The 22640-nt window shown below is 37.6% G+C and overlaps 1 protein-coding gene and 1 long non-coding RNA gene across 2 annotated transcripts; both read left to right on the top strand.

Annotated features, from left to right (window-relative positions):
- The first annotated feature begins 14964 nt into the window (after nucleotides 1-14964).
- On the top strand, nucleotides 14965-16151 carry LOC106442675. The gene is made up of 3 exons (XM_013884335.3): nucleotides 14965-15382; nucleotides 15473-15661; nucleotides 15816-16151. The coding sequence occupies exons 1-3, from the start codon at nucleotides 15092-15094 to the stop codon at nucleotides 15909-15911; spliced, it is 576 nt and encodes a 191-aa protein (XP_013739789.2). The 5' UTR covers nucleotides 14965-15091; the 3' UTR covers nucleotides 15912-16151.
- Nucleotides 16152-16645: 494 nt separating this feature from the next.
- Nucleotides 16646-20110, top strand: LOC125585366. The gene is made up of 3 exons (XR_007322285.1): nucleotides 16646-18234; nucleotides 18327-18960; nucleotides 19038-20110. It is a non-coding gene; the product is annotated as an uncharacterized LOC125585366 (long non-coding RNA).
- The last annotated feature ends 2530 nt before the right edge of the window (nucleotides 20111-22640 follow it).

The following is a 22640-nucleotide window of genomic DNA, read 5'->3' as shown; positions in this document are numbered from 1 at the left end:
ATGGATATAGATTGTCATGTTGATACATTGATAGGAGGTCAAAGAATCTTCGCTGAGGAGGGTAAGGCACTAGAACATGATGATAATAATGCTGCGATGAAGACCTTGCAGGATGAAGCAATACTGGAGTCTGAATCAGAGGAAATGAGCAAGTATAAGAGCCGAGTTGATCTCTCTCAAGTTCAACAACAGAGGGGGCAACGAGTGTTTCATAAGGTCCGGTTCAAAGTTAGACTTCGCAGAAGCTCTAAAGTAACAGATGAGAAGGCTACAAAAGATGGGGAACTTTTCAAGCTGGAGAAATCAGAATTGCTTCACAAAGGAAGAAAGTATACAAGAAAGCTTATTGTCAGATGGTACTATTATAAGGTTAGGAAGCGAGTTAAGCCGCTTGGAGCCGTGGAAACGGGGTTCAAATGTCTCTCGAAAGCTGGGACTGAAGCAGGCTATAAGGCCAAAATCATTGTTTCTGCTGTGAGCGTGATGCTTCCTGAGACGGTAGAAGTTCGAAGATCTCAGGTTTAGGAGTGGAACTATAAGGTGAGGAAACGCAGGTTATCGAGAAAAGACATAGTCTCTTCCACCAGGGCTGAATCTATGAGTCATATGAAAGGTGCAAGGATGTTCTTAGGTGTAAGAACAGATGGACGAGAACAACGAGCTGCGGGAAAAGAGCACCTTACATCAAAGGGCAGTGGAGAATTTGAGATTGGTTTATATCCTTGGGGTCATGATGATATGCAGGAAGATACATGGGAGTTTGAGATAGAAATTACGGACCAGAAGCAATCCATTCATATGGTTAAAAAGTCAATGGAGACGTGGGCTAAGGAATCAAATTTTGGTCAAGCTGAGTGTTTGAGAGTAGTTGACAGTTATTGTGAAGGTGGTGGTGCTGGTAGCCAGTATCCTAACGTCGATGGCAACCGTGTGTGGAATCCTGGAGTTCTAGTGGTTGAAGAAAACAAGAGCTATAGCAGTGTTATAGCTGAGAAGTTGTGGATTGCTGAGTATAGGAGAATTTATGTTATGGACGTTCACACAAATTCTGAAAATAAGGTCAAGTGGGTGGTTGTTCTAAGTGTTACAAGAATTCTAGGGAGTCAGAAAAGCCTTTCAAGTTATGGAGATGTGATCACTGTTTCAGTTTTTGGCTTTTGGAGCCTCGAAGACAATGCTGTTAGTCTACCGGGGAGTACACTGAAGTTCTATGGTGAGAAGATTGTGAAGCAACAACAGAGATACAACACACCACTACTACTTTCAGCCTTTACACATGGAACGTTTCAATCACCAAGGCCACCAGAGTCATTATTCAGCTACTGTAGGAAGATGAACAATGATACTGAAAGGTTAGAGAGCGAGGAGGTTACTAGAAACAAGACTGGAAGAGATGATTGCTCAAGAAAGGCGTGGCTCAGTGAGAGACAGAAAGAGGATTCATACTTAAAGAGTTATATGGGCTGCTGAAATTGATTATTGCAAAGATTTTGGAAGCTGAAGTGAAGGAAGTGGGAGTTTGTCTTGAGATGATGTTTGAAGCTGATTTAATGGTGAAGCGTCAAATCATAGAACTGCCCACTAAGAAATCCAGTTCACCCCCACTTTCCAATGATCCATATATTGTCAAAGCTGATAGCAGTGTCATGGGATGTGAAAACCGAGATGTGCATATTCAGTTGCTTGTTACTGTGTTAGCTACATTTTGGCCAGTGTTTGAGTTGTTGTCTGCAGTTTTTGAAGCTGAATCCAGGGCTTGGATAAACATGTATGTCATATCTCTGAAAAACACTAAGGGCGTGAGAGTGACGGGTTCTCAAACGTCTGATCTACTTGATGACTCTCTTGCTATGGAGTTTGCTATAGAAAGCCTATCGATAGTGACGTTACAGGTGGTTGACATACACATTAAAGGAGTTGTCTCAGTAGTAGGAGATTGTATATGGACTCTGAACTTCACTAGTGTCTGGTTCCATTCACCGAGACCACCGGATATATGTCTGTCTGAGCAATACAGATCATGGGGGATACTATCAAAGGAAAGGGCTATAGCTCTCAACCTTGTTGTTCTCAACCGGGAAGTATTGATAAGTCTACAAATGCGCCACCACTACTAGAAAACAGGACCTTAACGACTACAGTATTAGTAGCCTATTGGTCGTAATATAGGCTTTACGACCAAAAAGCTTCGAAAAACAATTGGTCGTTAGAAGCTAGTCGTAAATAATTATTCGAGGCACATTGGTCGTAAAGTTACGACTAAAAACTTTAGTCGTAAAGCAGACGTAAATGTACGACTAAGTAAATTGGTCGTAAGTTCAACGTAAAAGTATTAGTCGTACATGTGATGCACATTTACGTCTCGCAAATTAGATGTATATAGGTCGTAAACTTACGACCAATTTTCTTCTATGTTGATGTTTTTTTGTCGTAATATAACGACTACTTTACATCGACGTTAGATGTTCATTGGTCGTAAATTAACCCTTTTATTTATTTATTTTAGAATTTTGTATTTGATTACGAATTTAATATATTGATTAAAATCAAATATTTAAATTTATTTTGATTTTAATTTTTAAAATTTGATAAGATTAAAAGAAAATATCTAACATTCAGAAACATAATAGTATCCATAATATAAAACATTCATAATACTAATTAACTAAAACCGAAAAAACTAAGTGTTAAGGTTTATTTCGTCGAAGAGGCCGGAGCTATGTTCATCCGCACGTCGCTCTAAATCTGCTTGCTCTGCGGGAGTGGGCTCGGGGACAAAGCTCGGACGTAGAGACTGCCACCTAGAGGCAAGAGCCGGGTTGATGTTTGGGGTTGTCTCTATCATCAAATCGAACATATTTGCCATAAATACAAATTTGTCCCTGTGGTCAGCTATGACTTCTTTGGCCGCAGTCAAATCCCTATGGAGAGAAGATTCTTCTTCCATTCTTGCAGCGTGTTCAGCTCTTGCCCTCGGGACATCGTTGACAGACCCGATCCCGATAATACGTCCTTTTTTCTTTGGGGCAACCTTCAATTAATAAATAGATATTTAATTAGTACATATGTAAAAATAACTTAAAGAATAAAAAATGTAAATAAACATATATATTTAAGAGATCAAATTTTTAACCTGCTCAAAATTTTTGTCTTGTTCGATTGTGGACAGCTGGACCGATGCACCTTCCGGATTTTGTTGCGACAACTGAGTCTGGACCTCCTTGATGCGAGCCTCAACAGTGTTGTAGATCCTCTCTGCTCGAGGATGCGAGAAGGTGCCATCAGAATGCTGGTGTGGCGTCTTGTAAATTCGGGCCAGAGATGGTGGTGCTTCTTCTTGGGCAGCATGTATAAAAAAAAATTTAAATTAAACTCACGCATTAAATAAATAGTCAATTAATATATATTTAATAAAAATTAAGAAAGATCGAAGACTTACAATTTGCAGTGCCCTCCCAGCGTGTGGAATCTGTCCGGAAGTATGAGGTACTAGCAAGTTACCATCATCATCGCGGGTCAACCGAGCCGTAGAGCAAGTGAGAGACCTCTGAACTGACTTCGGCAAATTCCAATAAGCCTTCAAGCCCTTCCAAACGTCATTGCTGAGGTATGCTTCTTTTGCGTTGTCCCCCAAAACCCTCCACTTCTCCTTCCAATCACCAACAATGTTCTTTAGGCGAGCCATCACCTTTTTGTAGAACTCTTCCTTCACCTTTTCGTTGACATCAATGGACCAATTTCATTTTTGCTACAATAAAAAAAATTAAATTAAATAAATAATTATTTTTTAAAATAAACAATAAAAAATGATATTTAAAACTAACCGCGAAGCATTTGAACCAAGTCCTCCGAACGTGGTCACGTGTAAGAGACCAGTTCGGATGCACTTCCCGGAAGTTTGTCCTGATGATATATTTAACGCTCTATCCCACACAATTGTCCGTCGAAAACCTACAAAATTTGAAAGAATACATATATTTAGAGCAATTGTATAATTAGTATATTTAAATGCAATTAAAACTTTAATAAATTCAAAATTACCAGTAAGTGTGGGGTGCTCGATCTGGGTTGATGATTCGTAAACCTTCTCGTTCCAGCATCTGGAGAAGGTCTTCCACTGTATATCTTGCATATGGTGCATTCGGTGGCACCATCAAATCTGGATGAATAAAAGCAGGAGCCGGAGCAGCTGCGGGAGCCGGAGCTGCTGCAGGAGCCGGAGCTGCTGCAGGAGCCGGAGCAGCTTCGGGTGCGGTGGACTGCTGCTGAGGATGGTGTGGAGGATGATGCTGCTCATTCCGAGGCTGCTGTGGAGGCTCATCATACTGGGGAAAGAATTGAGCAGGGTCATCGAACCGCGGATAGTAAGCTTCAGGGTCATATGCCTGTGGAGGCACATACGGATCGGCATATTGGCTATCAGGCACATTCTCTTGGCCTGATGCAGTGCCGGAAGTAGAAGCCGAAGGATCCGACTATGGAAGAAAGTTACTCGCGTAAGAGTTTCTAGGCGTAAGGTTCCTGAGTCTCTGTCTACCGCTAGCCATAGCAATATCGTCAATCTGAAAAAACAAACATAAAAAATACATGGTTATAACCAATTCAAATTTATTATATAAAAATAATCTAAACCTACTATAATTTGATCATAATCTAACTCCATCCTAAACTAATTCCATCCTAAACTAATTCAAAACCTAAGCTAATTCCAAACCTAAACTAACTAACCACCTAAATCTTAAAAAAAAAAAAAAATACCTAGAGAGAGATGGGAGGTCGTTGTTAGAGAGAGGGTAATGAGCAACTAAATGGCTTTGCGAGGTCTGCGTATATATAGAGTTTTGCTGTTAGTCGTAAATTCGTTGTAAATGTACGACCAATGAGAGACTAGCAGTCGTAAATAAGTCGTAAGTTTACGACTAATGGGGGACCAAGATTAATAACGACCAATGAGAGACTACTTTTTTTTATGACCAATCAGATACTAATGGTCGTAAATAAGTCGTACATTTACGACCAATAAGGGACGCTGTCTTTACGACTAATTAGGGACTACCGTTGAAAATTTGAATAAAAAAAGAAGTGAAGAAAGATACCTAGAAACACAGGTGGAAAGAGACAAAGCGAAACCTACGTAAAACATACGTAAGTCTCGCCTTGTCTCCAACTACATGTTTTCTAGGATCTTTCTTCTCCTTCTTTTTTTATTCAAATATTTATGATTTGATGAGGAAATTGGTTTGGAATTGTGTTTGATTTGGGGAGCAAAGTGGTGAGCTTTTATAGGAAACTGCCAGAGGCTTTACGACTAACAAGCCTCGTCTCATTTTCATTTAGTCGTAAATTAGAAGTAGTTAACGACTAATTAGCTTCTTTATCTTTTAGACTAGTTGTAACGGAGCCGTAATTTTCGACTACTTAGCTTCAATACCTTTTATATTAGTCGTAAATTAGTAGTAGTTAACGACTACTTAGCTTCGTTATCTTTTAGACTAGTCATAAAAGAGTAGTAATTTATGACTACTTAGCTTCGTTATCTTTTAGACTAGTCGTAAGAGAGTCGTAATTTACGACTAATTAGCTTCGGTTTTTGTTTTAACCCTAAAACCAAAACCCCAAACCCCAAATCACAAACATCATAAGTTGTACACTTTCAAACCCCAAACCACAAACCTCAAACATCCTAATTGAACAAACATGATCGGATAAGTTATATAAATATTATATGTAATACAAAGTGTTTAATAATACAATAGAAACTCGATCACTCATCATCAGAAACATCATCCACTTCATCGTTTTCTTCAAATTCATCTTCGTGGGCTTCGTCTGTTGCATCGTCTGGAAGTTCTTCATATCCCTGGTTGTATGGATCAACAAGTAAGATATCATTTGTAGCTTGCTCTGGTACTTCTACTTCATTTATGGTATCTTGTTGTAAAGGTGGTTGCTCATCAGTCAAGACTCGACCCCGAGGTGTAACTTTTATAGCGGCTAACCAAGATATTCCAGATTGTCTAATCCTCGGATATGGAATAAAACAAACTTGGTCTGCTTGAGATGCCAATATGTAGGGTTCAAATTTGTTGCACCTCCGTGTAGCATTTATATCAACAACTCCAAACTTGCTATACCGAACACCTCTATTGACGGTGGGGTCAAACAACGAAATCGCTGTTTTATGCTAATATATATATCATTAAAGAGTACTATATATATATATATATATATATATATATATATATATATATATATATATATATATGGTAAAAATATGTAACGGCCAAATTAATTTTAATTACCTTTCAAATGCCTCAATCTCCTCCCAGTTAAGAAGTATATATGTGTGGGCACTGTGAGCATCATCTTCACTCGACCACCAAACTTCTTTCAATTTCCCACCTAGACGTCCAATCTGACAGAATATGTCTGGAACATCTTCAACAATATATGTCGGCATAACATCACCATCATCATATCTGCTCGTAGTCGTTTTCCGTGTTCGGACTTGGGACCCAAAGTAGTACGACGTGAAGTGAGATGTTTCCTCATTCAAACTCCCAGCAACTATTGAACCTTCCACCCTAGCCAGATTTTTGGCTTTCCCTTTCAAATATTTCATGGCTCGCTCGTAAGGATACATCCATCCGTTATGAACAGGTCCACGAAGCAATGCCTCATACGGAAGGTCGACAACTAAATGTTCCATGACGTCAAAAAATGACGGAGGAAAAATCTTCTCCAAGTTGCACATCAAGATCGGGATATTCTCATGAAGTTGTTTGATGACATCTACAGTTAAGGTGCGTACGCTAAGATCTCTGAAAAAATTTCTGATGCCTGCAAATGTACAAGCCAACGTAAGATACTTTTCATAAGTTTTTTTCCAAGAAGAAGTAATAATAGCTTTATTTGTTACCTGCAAGTGCCTCGTGAACATTTTTTGGAGGCAACTCCGCAAATGAAAATGGTAGAAGTCATTGCATAAACACATGACAGTCATGGCTCTTCATCCCTGAAAACTTTTGTCCCTGCTGATCAACACATCTTGATAGATTTGAAACATATTCATCAGAAAACTTCACATCTGATGCCACCCACTTGAACAACACTGCTTTTGCTTCTGCTGACAATCTGAAAATGGGAACCAGAATTTTCCCATCGTTTCTAATATGCAGCTCAATCCTAGAACATAATGCAGGCAAATGCAACCTTGAGTTCTTGTTATCTTTTATCTTCCCGGGGACGTTCAACTATGTATTGATGATGTTGTCAAAGAAGTTCTTCTCTATATGCATCACATCAAGATTGTGGCGTAAAAGTAGATTTTTCCAATATGGAAGTTCCCAAAATATACTCTTCTTGTGCCAATTATGATGTGTCCCGTAACCAGCAGATATATTTGCAGTAGTATGCCAATTACCCCCTTTCTTGACTGTGTCTTGTGCACCATAGTAATCAATAACCTTCTCGATTTCCTCTCCAGATATATATGGCGGAGCGGTGTCTCGTACAACCCTTTTTGACCGAAACAATTTCTTGTTTCTTCGGTACGGATGATTAATGGGAAGAAATCTCCGATGACAATCAAACCAGGACGTCTTCCTACCATTTTTCAGCTGAAATGCGTCTGTGCTTCCCATACAATAAGGACAAGATAGCCTTCCATGCGTCATCCAACCTGACAACATCCCGTATGCAGGAAAGTCACTAATGGTCCACAAAACAACTGCTCGCATTGTAAAGTTTGTTCTTGTTGAACAATCATATGTCTGCACGCCTGTTGACCATAATTCCTTCAATTCTTCTATCAAAGGCTGTAGAAAAACATCAAGGGACCTCTTCGGATGCTTTGGGCCAGGTATCAATATACTCATGAAAAGCAATTCCTTTCCCATACACATCTCTGGTGGAAGGTTGTATGGCGTTAAGAAAACTGGCCAAAGCGAATATTGTCTTCCAGACATTCCAAATGGACTAAAGCCATCTGTGCAGAGCCCAAGATAAACATTGCGGGGGTTGCTTGCAAAATCAGGGTACACCGAATTCAAGTGTTTCCACGCTTTTGCATCAGAGGGATGATTGATCTCGCCTTCCTTCTGAGTATGTTCTGCATGCCATCTCATCGCTGCTGCCGTCTTTTCAGATTGATATAATCTCTTCAGTCTATCCTTGATAGGTAAGTACCACATCCGCTGGTACGGCACCCTATTCCGCCCACGTCCTTGCGGTTTACATCGATTCTTGCAAAATTTACACTCTAACAATTCTGCATTTTCTTCCCAGTATATCATACAGTTGTCTATACACACATCAATCATCTCTGAAGGTAAACCAAAGCTATGAACCAGTTTCTGAATCTCATAATAAGATTCAGCACACTGATTATCTTCAGGCAAATACTCTTTAAACAACTCAGCCCATGCATCCATACAAACTTCAGGTACGTTATGATCAGTTTTGATATTCATCATCCTAGCTGCCAATGATAATTTAGAAAGACCTTCTCTACAACCTTTATAAATTGGCTCATTAGCTGCTGCTAGCATCTCATAAAATCTTTTTGCATCCAAATTAGGCCCCTCTACATTTTCTACCTCCTCTATTACTGATCTTGTTTCTCAAAATGCATCTGTAACCATATCATGCATCCTATCATGATCTACCATATGATTTTCTTGAAGGTTACAACTTTCAGAAGGTAAATGTGGTTCCTCTCTCTTACGAACATTTTCAACCTGATTACTACTACTAGCTTCATTCCTATTATCAGCTTCTCCGTGGTTAAACCAGATATAGTAATGTGGAGTAAATCATCTATTTACTTTATGTTTCCAAACCGTTTCATTAGCAGCAAACTTGGTATTATTGCATTTACGACAGGGAGAAAACATTTTACCCGTTTCTAGTGTGAAAGACGTCTGTCCAGCGTGTTTCATGAACATCTCTGCTCCGTTGAGAAATTCTTCTGTTACTCTTCCGCTTGAATCTTTATGCGCATACATCCAACTCCGAAGCTCATAGATATTTCTAGACATTTTTTTTTACTCTTTCTCGTTTTTTTTTGTGCATCTTAAGAATGAGGGAGAAGATCATATTTATAGGGAAATTTTGATTTTGGTAGGTTTACAACGAATTTACGTTTGATAATAACGTGACCACCAATGTGCAACTGCATTCCTCGTAAATTGGTCGTTAATCAGATGGTACATCGTCGATGTTTCTTAGTCGTATATTTACGACTACATGAAAGTGTAGTCGTAAACGAGAAGTTAATTTACGACCAATATACGATGAGAACTATTAGTAGCAAAATTACGTCTAAGTTACGACGAACATTCAGGTAGTTGTAACTTAGTCGTAAAGTCGAAGGTAATTTACGACTACACATTTGTAGTCGTAAATCGTAGTCGTTACTCCCACGTTTTCTTGTAGTGCACGTTGAAGATTAATGGGCCTTTACTCTTATTAATTTTTAAGCCTTTTATGCACTATATGTAATCACCATCGTTGTAAGAAACATCTATCGAATTACGATCATCAAATCAAAACGGGTTCAATCCCTAATTTCTTCCTCTCTATCTTCTCTTCTACCTTGCTCTTCCTCAATCTTCTCCCCTTTCTGTTCTACACAGATAAGCTCAGCCCCTGGACTTATCACATAACTGACGTCGGGTTTATGCCGCCGACTGAAAAAAGAGCGAAAATGATATCAAGTGAAGGGGCAAAATTGGAATTTACAATAATAGACATAGAGTGAATTATGGGCTACACTGGATGGGTAAATATGTGCCTATACCAGTAAAAAGCCCAAACCAAACCGAAAATCAAAAGAATCAAATCGAAACCGAAGAACGCTCGGGCCTAAAACCATTACCAATGATGAGAGACTCCCCCGGCCAGTTTTTCAACAATTGTTTTTTCAGGCCACCTCTGTTCTTTTCACAGACGCTGCCATCAGCGTCAACGTCAGAAAAAAACACTACGACGGAGCCAAATTTGACGGAACCAAAGATTAAAGTACCCGTTTCACTCTTTGTTGAATGCCGTGCGACTGAAAAAGTGAAACGTAGCTGACGCTAAAATTTCCAGCGTCCGTTTCACTCTTTGCTGATTACCGCACGACTAAAAGCCAAGTTGACATTGTTTCACGGATGTTGTGTCCGCCATGGTTGATAAGTGTAATTTGTTGATGCTAGTCGCAGCGTTCATGAAAATAACAAAGCTAATAAAAAAAAGTTCTTATATTTCAAAAATATTAAAAACTACCCTCTCCGTATTTTTTTATCTGACGTTTTACAATTTTACACGAAAATTTAGAAAGCTGTTGCAAATTCTATTTTAATCTTTTCAATTGCTTTAGATTATTTATTTATTTAAAATTATGCCAAAAATCACGTAATAATACACGGGTAGAAAAATCATCTTCTGTCATTATTTGCATTGGACTTCGTAAAGGTCAATTATATTGACACAAAAAAATCACTAAAATGCCAACTATTCCCAAACGGAGGGAGTAACATTTTGATAAGTGTTCAAGTGGAATTCTCGCAAATTTACTCTACTCATTGAAAAATGAGAGCTATTTTCTTCGCTTCGCCTATTTCTTTTATGCCCTTAATAAGTACTTCGCCTATTTCTTTTCATGCCCTTGATTAGTAAAGAGGTAAAAATACGTTTCTGGAAGTGCCAATATCATTATTTTAACCGATATATTGTTATTATATTTTAAATGGCTAAACATTTAAAAAATTCGGAAATCATCAATACAAAATTAATATGGAGATCTGATATACAGGAAAAGTTAGACTGTTTTCATAACTCCCATTATCACAAAGAAAAATATTTGTGCTTTATAAACCAAAAGTTGGTGTAAGATGTATTCAATTAAACATTTGATGTGATTTGATTTTTAATGGAGTTTTAGATGATTTCAATTTTTTTTTTTTTTTTTTTTTTTTTTGACAGCAAACATTTACAGACTCATGTAGACTCTGTAAACCAAGGTGGTAAAACTACATCCATGTGCACGACGAAAGACAGTTGTTGCCGAGCACTACGTGCCAAGCTATCCGCCCTTTTGTTCTCTGTCCTAGGAACATGAACAATTTCTGAGTTGACAAAACTTTGTCGCAAAGTCTTGATATCTTCCAGGTAGCTTTCAAATGCTGGCCATTCCTCTGGTTCCGAAACCATCTTCACCAGTTGAGAACAATCCGTTGCAAACGTAACCTGAAACTGCCTTAAATTTCGCATACATTCCATCGCCCAAATCAATGCCTCCATCTCCGAATGAAGAGGTGAGAGGGATGCCCTTACATTTCGTGCTCCCAATAAGCCATCAAACCCTGGCAGCGTGCTATGCCATCCTTGTCCTGAAAAAAAATCCTTATCTTTCCAAGAACCATCCGTGAAACACCATCGTCCTATGGTCCCTATATCAGGCCGTACTTGTACTTCCTGTACCAATCTACGATCTTTAATAACTTGTGCCTCAGCCCACAATGTTGATTCCACTTCTGCCAATCTCAGCATGTCTCTTGGGTCCATATCTAAATTACTGAACACTTTGTTGTTCCGACCCTTCCAAATATACCATAATATCCATGCAAACTGGTGATCCACCATTTTTGGATTAAGTCTCCAGAATAGATGATCCATATTAGCAAAAAGAGAGCCAATTGGGAAAATGTTTGGATTTGATGGGATCTTGGATAATGCCCACACTTGACGTGCTGGAGGACATTCAAAAAACACATGGTTTATTGATTCCTCCGGAGCTCCGCACCTGGCACAGCAGGTGTCTCCTTGCATCCCTCGTGCTTTTAATGTTTTCGTCACCGCTATACAATACCAGCTGCCAAAGAAAGTGTTTTAGCTTCGGAGGACACCTCACCTTCCAACAGTATGCCTTAAGGATATCCACATTAGGGCCATAAAAATCAGGTGGTTTCTCCTTGTCAGGATAAATCCTTTCTACCTGATATCCTGATTGTACCGTATATTTTCTATTTTTTGTGAAATGCCATTCATTCCTATCTGCCAACTGATTTCTGCCCAATGGTATACTCTCAATTATTTTTGCATCTTGTGGATCCACCAAGTCCCTAATTGCCTGTACATTCCATGTGCGTGATTCTTGATTAATGAAATAATCTACAGTGAGGTCCGGGTAACTATTATGTAGGTTTTTGTTGGCTGGTCTCGGGCGAGTGGATGGGAGCCAAGGGTCATTCCATACTGAAATAGATGATCATGTTCCTACCCTTTTAATTAGTCCTTTATAAACCAGAGATCTAGCAGAAGTAATACTCCTCCAGCCATATGACGGGGAGTATGAGCGAATCGGTTCCAGGGGTGAAGAATTCATGTAATACCGTCCTTTGAAGACTCGAGCAAAGAGGGAATTTGGCTTCTCGATCAGCCGCCACAACTGTTTAAGTGATTTCAATAAGTTGCAGAGATTTAAGTGACTTTTGTTAAACTACTCTAGAATATCACCTAAAACTATGGGATTTGAGTTTTAATTTTTTTAACTAAGAAATCATACCCAAACACCCTAAAATCACCTGAAAACTTTAAAACTCCACAGCTTAAAATATTTTCAATAACAGTGGATTTCAGAGTACTTTAAGAAATGTCAAATTCAATAACAGTGGATTTTAAATGAGTTTTTAAAATTCATTTTTCAATAACAATGGATTTGTCATTTTAATACAAATCACCTGAAACTCTCAGTTGAATACATCCCCCTAATATTAAAGTCGCACAAATTCAAAAGAGCGGTTGGATTTGGATATGTTGGAATCAGTTATTATCATCTTTATAAACCCTTTTTTCCCTAAATACTTCTATATATATATAAACTCTTTCTCAGACTTATTCACATTATATCAGACTAAAATATATTCTTTTTAATGTAACATATTTTATACGCAATTCTATTAAATAATCATTTATATTTTTTTTGTCATCAAAATAATCTTCAAAAACGACTAAATCTCAAGTTTTCGGCGGTGCCGTAGTCTTGCTTTGACGCATTCGAGTCTTGCTCTGAATTGACTGTCTCTCTATCTCAGAGTCTTAGCTTCCTTTTATGATGTAATGTTTATGTTTGTGTAGTTCTTCAACTCCCCTTTCTATTGTAGTCTGAATGTTTAAGTTTCTTAATGAAAGTAGTGTTCAAAAAAATAAAAAATCTTCAAAAAAGAAAATAACCACAATAGTTTCTTTTTATTTTGAAAATTTTAATTTAATTTTTTTATTTTTTTAAATTTAAACTCCACCTTCAAAACTCCACCTCTTAACTCTAAACTCTTGTATAGATTAGTTAATTTTAGGATATAAATGTATATTTATCTCTAAATAAAAGTTTTTTTGTCATTTTCTTTATTGAAAGCTATTTTTGTGAAAATAAACTAAAAATGATTATTCTAGAGAATTTTTCTATTTTATATTTTTCCACTTGTAAGTTTTGGAAGAAAAAAAAAACAGTTTGTAAAACAATTAAGTACTAAGAAGATTGGGTATAGTTTCCCTACCAATTTTTATTTACTATTCAATATTTGCACCACGCTAATCACAATTAATGGTATGTATCAACCGTGTATAGCAACAGTAGTGACATACGGCTTCAAACTTTGCTGGAATATTCACATTATATACGTAAAGAAGAACAGAAAAAAGTGGGGCACTAAAGGGGGCTGTCTTATAGTTGGTAATGTGAATTAAGAAGCTGGCAATGCAACTTAATGTAGGACAACTCCATACCTCAATCATCAACCCATCTGAATAGATAATGCAACCCAATCATTTCCTCAGATATCCCCTATATATTATTTGTGAAACATTATAGCTTTTTTTTGTAGCCACATGTCATCACTAAAATGATTCTTAAAATTATTAGAGAAATATGCTGGTCTATCTAATTATATAATAAACTTTTTATTAAACTAACCATAAATTCATTATTAATGTCATTTATTATTTCCTTAAATAAAGATTACGGAATTGCCTAATGTGGATAAAATATATATGACAATTAATGATTTTGAATAATAAAGATCTGATAAAAAAAATGTATCTTCTATCAAATTTTTTTAATTTAAACTATTAAAATAATTTAAAAAAAAACACAATAATCATATTATAAAAATTTAGATTTTTCTGTATATTTTATATTTTGAATTTTAAAAAATTACTATAAATTACTAAAACTGTTAAAAGTCTCACATTCAAATTTTGCAATCCATGGTTTAAAATTTTTGTTATGACAAAATACAAATGATTACAAAATCATATAAATAAAAGTCTAATTTAATTAATCATTAAGATTTAAAATATATATGTATATATATCATTCTAAATTAAACTATAAACCATATTGAATAAATAAATATTTTAGTTTCAAAATTTACTTTGAATAATTTTTTTTGATAAAAGTTTTGAACTAACATTGATAAAATTTTTTAAATTATCAATTACTAAAATTATTAATCCCACAATGAAAATATTGTTATCAGTAATTTAAAGTTTTTGCTATTAAAAATACACATGATAAAAAAATATATGAGTAGAAAGCATCATTTAAAAAAAAAAGACATTAATATTAAAAATATACTATGTATGTTAATATCATTTAAATTTAATTACATATCCTATCAAAATTTTTTTTAAAAAATGTTTGGATTAATAAAATTGATTTATACGTTCGCACCAATTTAATTATATATGTAATAGTTACTGACTTTTAATTATTCAATATATATTTATTATTTCATAATATGTAAGAACATATAATACATAAAATAATTTATATATATAATGTTTATTATACTCTTGACTGTGATTGATACAATATAAGTTATAAATTTTGCTAATAAATTTGTTGTCAAACAAAATCAAGAATTCATAAAGGAAGTCACGTTGTGAGATTCTGATTAGTTGTTTCGCTGGAGGCGTTGAAACGGCCCTCTTAACAGCTCACTTGGTTTCACATTCCTCTCCATTTTGGAGAATATTCTAATTGCTTGTTATATAAATATATGTTCCTCTCTCTCACAAAAAATATTACAGCATCGGCAGATAGAAAATGGCATCGTTCTTGGACAAGGCAGCTTCTACTTTTAACGAAGCCAAAGAATCTGTTACAGCCACCGCTGAATCCGTCGGTGCCTCTCTAACTGAGGCTCAGAAAACCGTCGCAGCCTCCGCTGAAACTGTGACGACCTCTCTAACCGATGCTGGAGAAAACGCTGCAGCCTCCGCGGAAACCGTCAAGAGGTCTTTAACCGATGCTGGAGAAACCGTTGCAGCCTCCACAGAAACGGTCAAGAGTGAAGCCGCAGCAGCACCAGAGAAAGTGTCTAATGTGTCAACACAGGTATGTTTTTTTGTCACTCTTACATCGTTTTACATTTATGTTGTCCGAAAAGCTAAAACGTATTGTAATATTACGGTCTTGTGTCTTTAGGCAAGAGAGGTAATGGACAATGTTTTATCAAAAGGTTTTGAAGGACTCAACACCTTGCTTCATGGTTTTGAGGAGAAGAAGACTGATATTTCCTCCAAGATCGTTGACGTTGCTACCAAGGCTGTTGCTGGTGCATCGAGCAGCACCACCGTCGCAAGCCGAGACGTTCCTATATCCACAGACAATCAGGTCACAGATTTAAAGCAAAACTCTCTCTATTCTCAAAACTAAATAAAAACTTAAATTGTCTCTTAGTAGGAGATTGTAATGTATATTTATTATTTCATAATATGTAAGAACATATAATACATAAAATAATTTATATATATAATGTGGGTTGCAGCCTTTGTTGGCTGGTGAGCGTGGGGCTGAGACGACTCCGTGGTGGAAAAATTGTTGTGGAGTTCTTGATCTTCTCAAGACATCTACTTCAAAATGAAAGGCTAATGCATTCACCATGAAGGAAGGACAGAGCACTAGAAGAAGGAACCTATCCCAAAACAACTTTTGATTATGTATTTGCTTTCTTTTATTTTATTTTGATTTGTTATTGTGTCTATCTTAATTTTCGTTGTTTTTTGTTTCACTTTTCTGTTGATAATTCTGTTGAGTCTTGATTGTTTTCAAGAAGTTGTGTAAGAGCCAATAAACCCAAAAAATGTAATTTCCTTTGTGATGAGTGACGGATTCTAAGGAACTTCTAAAAGCTAAACAAACATTCACAATAAGTTTCTCAACGTAACTAGAAACAAGACTCTTCTATATACAAAAGAAAACTCAAATTCAAGATTCATACAAAAGAAAGGGAAGACATCAAGGAAAATAACATTTTTTCTGTCAACAGGAAAAATAACTTTCTTTAACAAAGAACCTTTAAAATCGAAATAAATAAAAATAATAGAAGTAAATATCATTGTAATAAGTATAAATAAGAAATATTTGTTTTTATTTAAAAAGAGGACATATGTAAAGTTAAGTTGTCATCTGATATACATTATCGAAAAGGGTTATTTAAGATTGTTTACTTGTGGAAAAGGCTTATATACATATGGGATTAACTCTTATTAGGTATTGCGTTCCAGCAGGCAGTGATTGTTGATCGGAGCTTATATTGTAGTTTGTGTTCTCTGTGTGATTTGGCTGATTGTCGATGGTTTCCAAAACAAAGGAAGAGGATGAGAAATCCTCAGAACCACCGTCGTCTCTGACTCTTCCTTCACTTCCTGAAGATGTCATCGTCGACATCTTAGCGCGTTTATCAAGATGCGACCATCCAACACTCTCACTTGTTTCCAAGCACTTTCGGTCACTCGTTGCTTCGGCTGAGCTATACTCAAGAAGATCCTTGTTGGCCTGCACTGAGGACTATCTATATGTTGTCCTCGATGACAAAAACTCCTGTTATTTTTACCATTGGTATATCCTCTGCCGGAAAGCCAACGGCAGTCACTGCTTGGTTCGTGCCCCCTCGACGTTTCCCATTTTGTATTACGCTGCAAGCTTTGTGGCAGTGGGTTCTAGGATATATGTTTTTGGTGAGATTGACCATACAAATATGACGACAAATGCGTTTTGCATGGATTGTAGAACCCACAAGGTGGAACCCATCCCAAGCATCCCTCTTCTTTTGGTTTGTAAATTCACTGGCTTCATCCACGGGAAAATATATGTAACTGGATATTGCTATCATGACAATACAAAGAATGTGATGGTGGTGTTCGATACAGAAACACAAATGTGGGAGCATGCGATGATTAAACCAGAGAGATGAGAGTAAGCTGTGCTTGTGTGGTTTGTAAATTCACTGTCCTCATCCGCCGTCATACTCGCCGGACTTCCACCGTCATTATCTCGAACCGGCTCTGTCCCTTTTGAAAGGTTACAAATTTTGGTCTATATTTAAGTTTAATTATCAGTTTAGGTTTTGATTATCAGTTTAGGTTATCGATTAGTGATGATTCTGTGTTTGGTTAGGGTTTTAACTATTTAGGTTTGGTTAATTTCTTGGCAGATGTCAGGAAATGATTCTCTGTCCCTTTTGAAAGGTTACAAATTTTGGTCTATGTTTAAGTTTAATTATCAGTTTAGGTTTTGATTATCAGTTTAGGTTATCGATTTGTGATGATTCTGTGTTTGGTTATGGTTTTAACTATTTAGGTTTGGTTAATTTCTTGGCAGATGTCAGGAAATGATTATAGCCGCTATCTATCTACTGGTGGTAAGAAGACTTCTGGTGGTAAGAAGACTTCTGGTAGTACGAAAAGTTCATCCCGTCATACCAATCCGGGTAGTTCTTCTAGTTCTCAGATGGCCGAGAGTTTGGCTGTTCCTAATAGCCAGACGCAAGCTTCCCCTCCAGCTCCCGCCCCAGCTCCTCCAGCTCCCGCCCCAGCTCCTGCAGCTCCCGCCCCAGCTGCAGCTGCAGCTGCTCCCGCCCCAGACCCGGCGGCAGATTTAGCGGCAATCAATATGATTTTGGCTAGTCCTGGACATGATCGTCTTCCTCACCTCCATCCAGATCGCCCTCCAAATACGCTTTGGTAAGTTTTTTAATTTTAATTCATTGTAACCATTTATAATATTTTCATATTCTTATAATTTAGTCCTCTCAATTGCCTTGAATTTCCTGTGATAGGTTTGATGACGATGTAAGCGTTGCTGCATCGGTCCGTCGAATCTTTGAAAGAGATTTCAAAGAACCGCATGCTAATTGGAAGCAAACCCCCGGGGATGTTGTGAGACGTTGGTTTGAATCATTTGCGGTAATTCATTTAATTTTCTTGAATTTTAAAATTTGTAAATAATTAATTTTATGTTCATGAATGTCTATTAATTTGCCTTTTTGTTGTGTCAGCAAATGTATCATTGGGATTCCGGTATAACATCCCTCGTTCGCAACTCTTTCGAGGCTAAATTGAAACTCCAGTTGACTCGCCAAGTTAGTCGGTGGAAGAGTAACTGGCGGAAAAAAGGCGATGCAGCTATGCCTTTGTGGTTTGACCCAAATGTTTGGGCTGGTCTTGTTGCTTATTGGTTAGATCCAGAATCTGAAGTCCGGAGTTGTAACAGTCGGGCAGCTCGTTACTCTGACCCTGATGGACATGGACCGTCTAAGCATCGTTCAGGTCAGACTTCCTTCAGGGCCCGTGCACGAGTGATTGTAAGTTCTTGTTTTTCTTATCTTAGTTAATTTAAGTTGTGTTCTGAAATTGCCTATTTTATCTAAGTTGTGATCTCATTTTTAAGGTTTAACTTGATCTTTTAAATTGTAGGCTGGGCAAACTGGATGTTCTATTCCAGACTTGCTTGGGGTTCTCGAGATCACTAAACGAAACCCGGATGGTTCTTTTGTTGATGGCAAATCTGAGCAGCTCTACAACGATGTGACATCTAAATTTCAGGAATTATCTCAGGCTGTTAGTGATGATCCCGAGAGCACTGGTTCTAGTGGCCTCTCTCCAATGGAAAAGAACAAGATCTATTGTGAGGTAATTTATTACTGCTTTCAATCTCAAATTTTTAAAAGTCTTCTTTGATATTGATCCTTCTTTGATTTTGTATGCAGTTCGCTCCCCGCAAAAAGGGACGACTGTATGGAGTGGGTTCTCTAAATACATCTTTACGATCTGTTCCTGCTTCGTTTCCTTCTAGCAGTACTAGAGACCAATCTTTGGAGAAGATCATCTATGACCAAGCTCAAAAGATTGAGAGCCAGGGAAATGAAATTTTGAAGCTGTACAAGATCGTTCGTCATCTCGCTAGCAAAGACTCTACCGTGGCCGACATTCTCTAGTCTGAAGACGTGTCTTCTGCTTCTGGTGATGATGATGAATCTGATGCTATTTAGTTTGTTTTCTATCACTTTCTAATGACTTGAAACTTTTTTGTATGTGTTTGTGTAATGACTCTTGAATTTCTTTCTATTTTAGTAATATTTTCGCTAACTATTTAAATCTCTTCAGAATTTTATAAATGTATAATAATTTATAAAATTTCAAATTCTGCAGGAAAAAAATTAATTAATCGCAAATGACTTGCAAATTTGCGACGGAACAAGCCTCGCAATTTTGCGACGGAATAAAACCCTTGCAAAATTGCGACGAAACTGTTAATTGCAAAACTGCGAGGAACAACTAAACCGTCGCAAATTTTTGCGAGGAAATCAGTTCCGTCGCAAATTTGCGAGGAATATCATTCTGTCGCAAATTTGCAAGGAATTTATTTCCGTCGCAAATTTGCGAGCGTTTTGCGAGTGATTTTCATTTGCGACGAGCGATTTGCGAGGGAACGTGGTTTCTCGCAAAATCCTCGCAATAAGCGATTTGCAACGGAAATGCGATGCAGTTTTCCCTTGCAACTGACGTGTTTTCTTGTAGTGATCGTTATAGAAGCTATGTGTACGAGCCAAAGGAAAGTAATTGGGAAACAGGCGATATTCTGAATTCTAAGCATTGGGTGAATGCATGTGTGGTTGATGATGTATTAATGTACAACCACTACAAGAAAACAGCGGTATTCTGACGGACATTCCGACGGAAAATGAAATCTTCGGAATATCCCGAGGAATTTTCGAGGAAATTCCGAGGAAACACAAAATTTGGTTTCTTCGGAATTTCCTCGGAATATACCGACGGAATTCCGAGGAAATATTAATCCGTCGGAAAATTCTTATGGAATACCGACGAAAAATGTATTCCTCGGAAAAAACCGATGAATTCTGAGGATATAATATAGCCGTTAGAGAGCCGTTGGGGGATTTTAAAAATTCTGAGAAAATTCCGATGAACTAGCCGTTGGCGTCGGAATTCCGTCGGAATTTCCTCGGGCTGACGGTAGGATTTCAACTATAAATACAAGCACCCCTCTTCCTCTTCATTCACTCCATGTCTTCATCCTCCCTCTTAATTACTCTCTTTACACACGAATTTGATTCATAAAAAACATGTCTTCTTCAAATTATTTTCGTTCTTGGATCGATCGACCTCATTTGGATCCAAACACGAGATTGCTTACGGAAGAATACCAACGAGGTATAACCAAATTCATTGGGTTAGTTCACCGACAACCGGAAGCAAAAACAGGTATGTTAAGATGTCCTTACTCTAATTGTAAAAATAGAAAGGTTATTAAAGAGTGGGATGTTTGGACTCATCTATATTTGAGTGGGTTTACACGAAGTTACAAAATTTGGTATCATCATGGGGAAACTGATTATGAACATGGTAGTACTAGCGAACCTCAGCCATCGGTTAGATTAGAAGAACCAATTAGAACAGATGTAGTTTATGGTGTAGGTACTGAGCAGATGGTAAATGATCATTTTAGAGGGGAAGATTTACCCAATGCACAAGCTAGGAGATTTTATGATATGTTGGATGCTGGAAAGCAACCATTGTACGAAGGTTGCAGAGATGGTCATTCAGCTTTATCATCTGCTACAAGATTGATGGGCAGTAAGACAGATTATAATTTGGCTGAAGACTGTGTGGATGCGATTGCTGATTTTGTAAAAGGTATTCTACCCGAGGATAATGTAGCTCCTGGTTCATACTACAAGGTTCAGAAACTCGTAGCTGGTCTTGGTTTATCGTATCAGGTAATAGATGTATGCAGCGACAACTGCATGATTTATTGGAGGGCGGATGAACAGCGGGTTACATGCTAATTTTGTGGAAAGCCTCATTATAAAGATACGAGTGGAAGAGTTCTAGTGCCATATAAAAAGATGTGGTATTTGCCTTTGACGGATAGGTTGCAGAGGTTGTATCTGCCTGAACGCACAGCGCAACCAATGAGATGGCATGCGGAGCACTCAACAGATGGTGAGATCAAACATCCTTCAGATGCAAAAGCGTGGAAGCATTTCCAATCAAAGTATCCCGACTTTGCGTATGAGAGAAGAAATGTCTACCTTGGATTATGTACTGATGATTTCAGCCCGTTTGGCAAGAGTGGAAGACAGTATTAGCTATGGCCCGTCATTCTTACACCAGAGCATCCTAAGAGATCACTTGATGTGTTTCTTCAGCCACTAATATATTAGTTGCAACAACTATGGGCTCAAGGTGCTGAAACATACGATGTTTCTTGTAAAGAAAACTTTCAAATGCGGGCAGTACTAATGTGGACAATAAGTGATTTTCCAGCATATGGTATGTTATCTGGATGGACAACACATGGAAGGCTATCGTGTCCATATTGTCAAGATAACACTGATGCTTTCCAACTAAAACACGGAAGGAAAATGTGTTGGTTTGACTGTCACAGGAGATTCCTACCACCTGATCATCCATATCGTAGGAGTAGGAAGTTTTTTACGAAGAACAAGAGGGTGTTTGACAGTCCACCTCCGGAAATTTTTGGGAAAGATTTGAAGACACAACTAAGAGATTTTGGTGAAGAAAGGACGCCAGACGTCGGTGGACATGAGCGTTTTCCGGTAGATGCTGTTGGAGACCTACATAACTGGCACAAAAAAAATATTTTCTGGGATCTGCCATACTGGGAGGATCATCTGCTAAGGCATAATTTAGATGTCATGCATATTGAGAAGAACTTTTTTGACAATCTCATGAACACGATCCTTAATGTTCAAGGTAAAACAAAGGATAATTTGAAGTCAAGACTGGATTTAGTCGATATATGTGCTCGTTCAGAACTTCATGTTGATGAGAATGGTAGGGCTCCTTTTCCCATATACCGACTTGATGCAGAGGGAAAAGTTGCGTTCTTTGATTGGATTTCAAACGATGTGGAATTTCCAGACGGTTACGCATCTAATTTGCGTAACTGTATCGACAGAAAGGAAGGAAAGTTTACTGGCTTGAAAAGCCACGATTGCCATGTAATGATGCAGCGCCTCCTTCCGTTCGCCTTCAAGGAACTATTAGCACGAAATGTTCATGAAGCAATTGCAGGGATAAGTGGTTTCTTCCGCGATTTATGCACGAGATCAGTGACTCTTGAAGGTATTGAAAATTTGAAGACTAACATAGCCGTGATTCAGTGCAACCTTGAGAAGATATTTCCTCCCTCATTTTTTGATGTTATGGAGCATCTTGTTATTCACCTGGCAAGAGAATTGGAACTTGGTGGTCCTGTGCAGTATAGATGGATGTATCTGTATGAACGGTATATGTTCCATTTGAAGAAGATGGTGAAAAATTTA

The sequence above is a fragment of the Brassica napus genome, chromosome C4, assembly GCF_020379485.1.
Source record: "Brassica napus cultivar Da-Ae chromosome C4, Da-Ae, whole genome shotgun sequence".
NCBI lineage: Eukaryota > Viridiplantae > Streptophyta > Magnoliopsida > Brassicales > Brassicaceae > Brassica > Brassica napus.
Note: the sequence above shows the minus strand (reverse complement) of the source record. Positions and strands in the feature narration are given on the sequence as shown.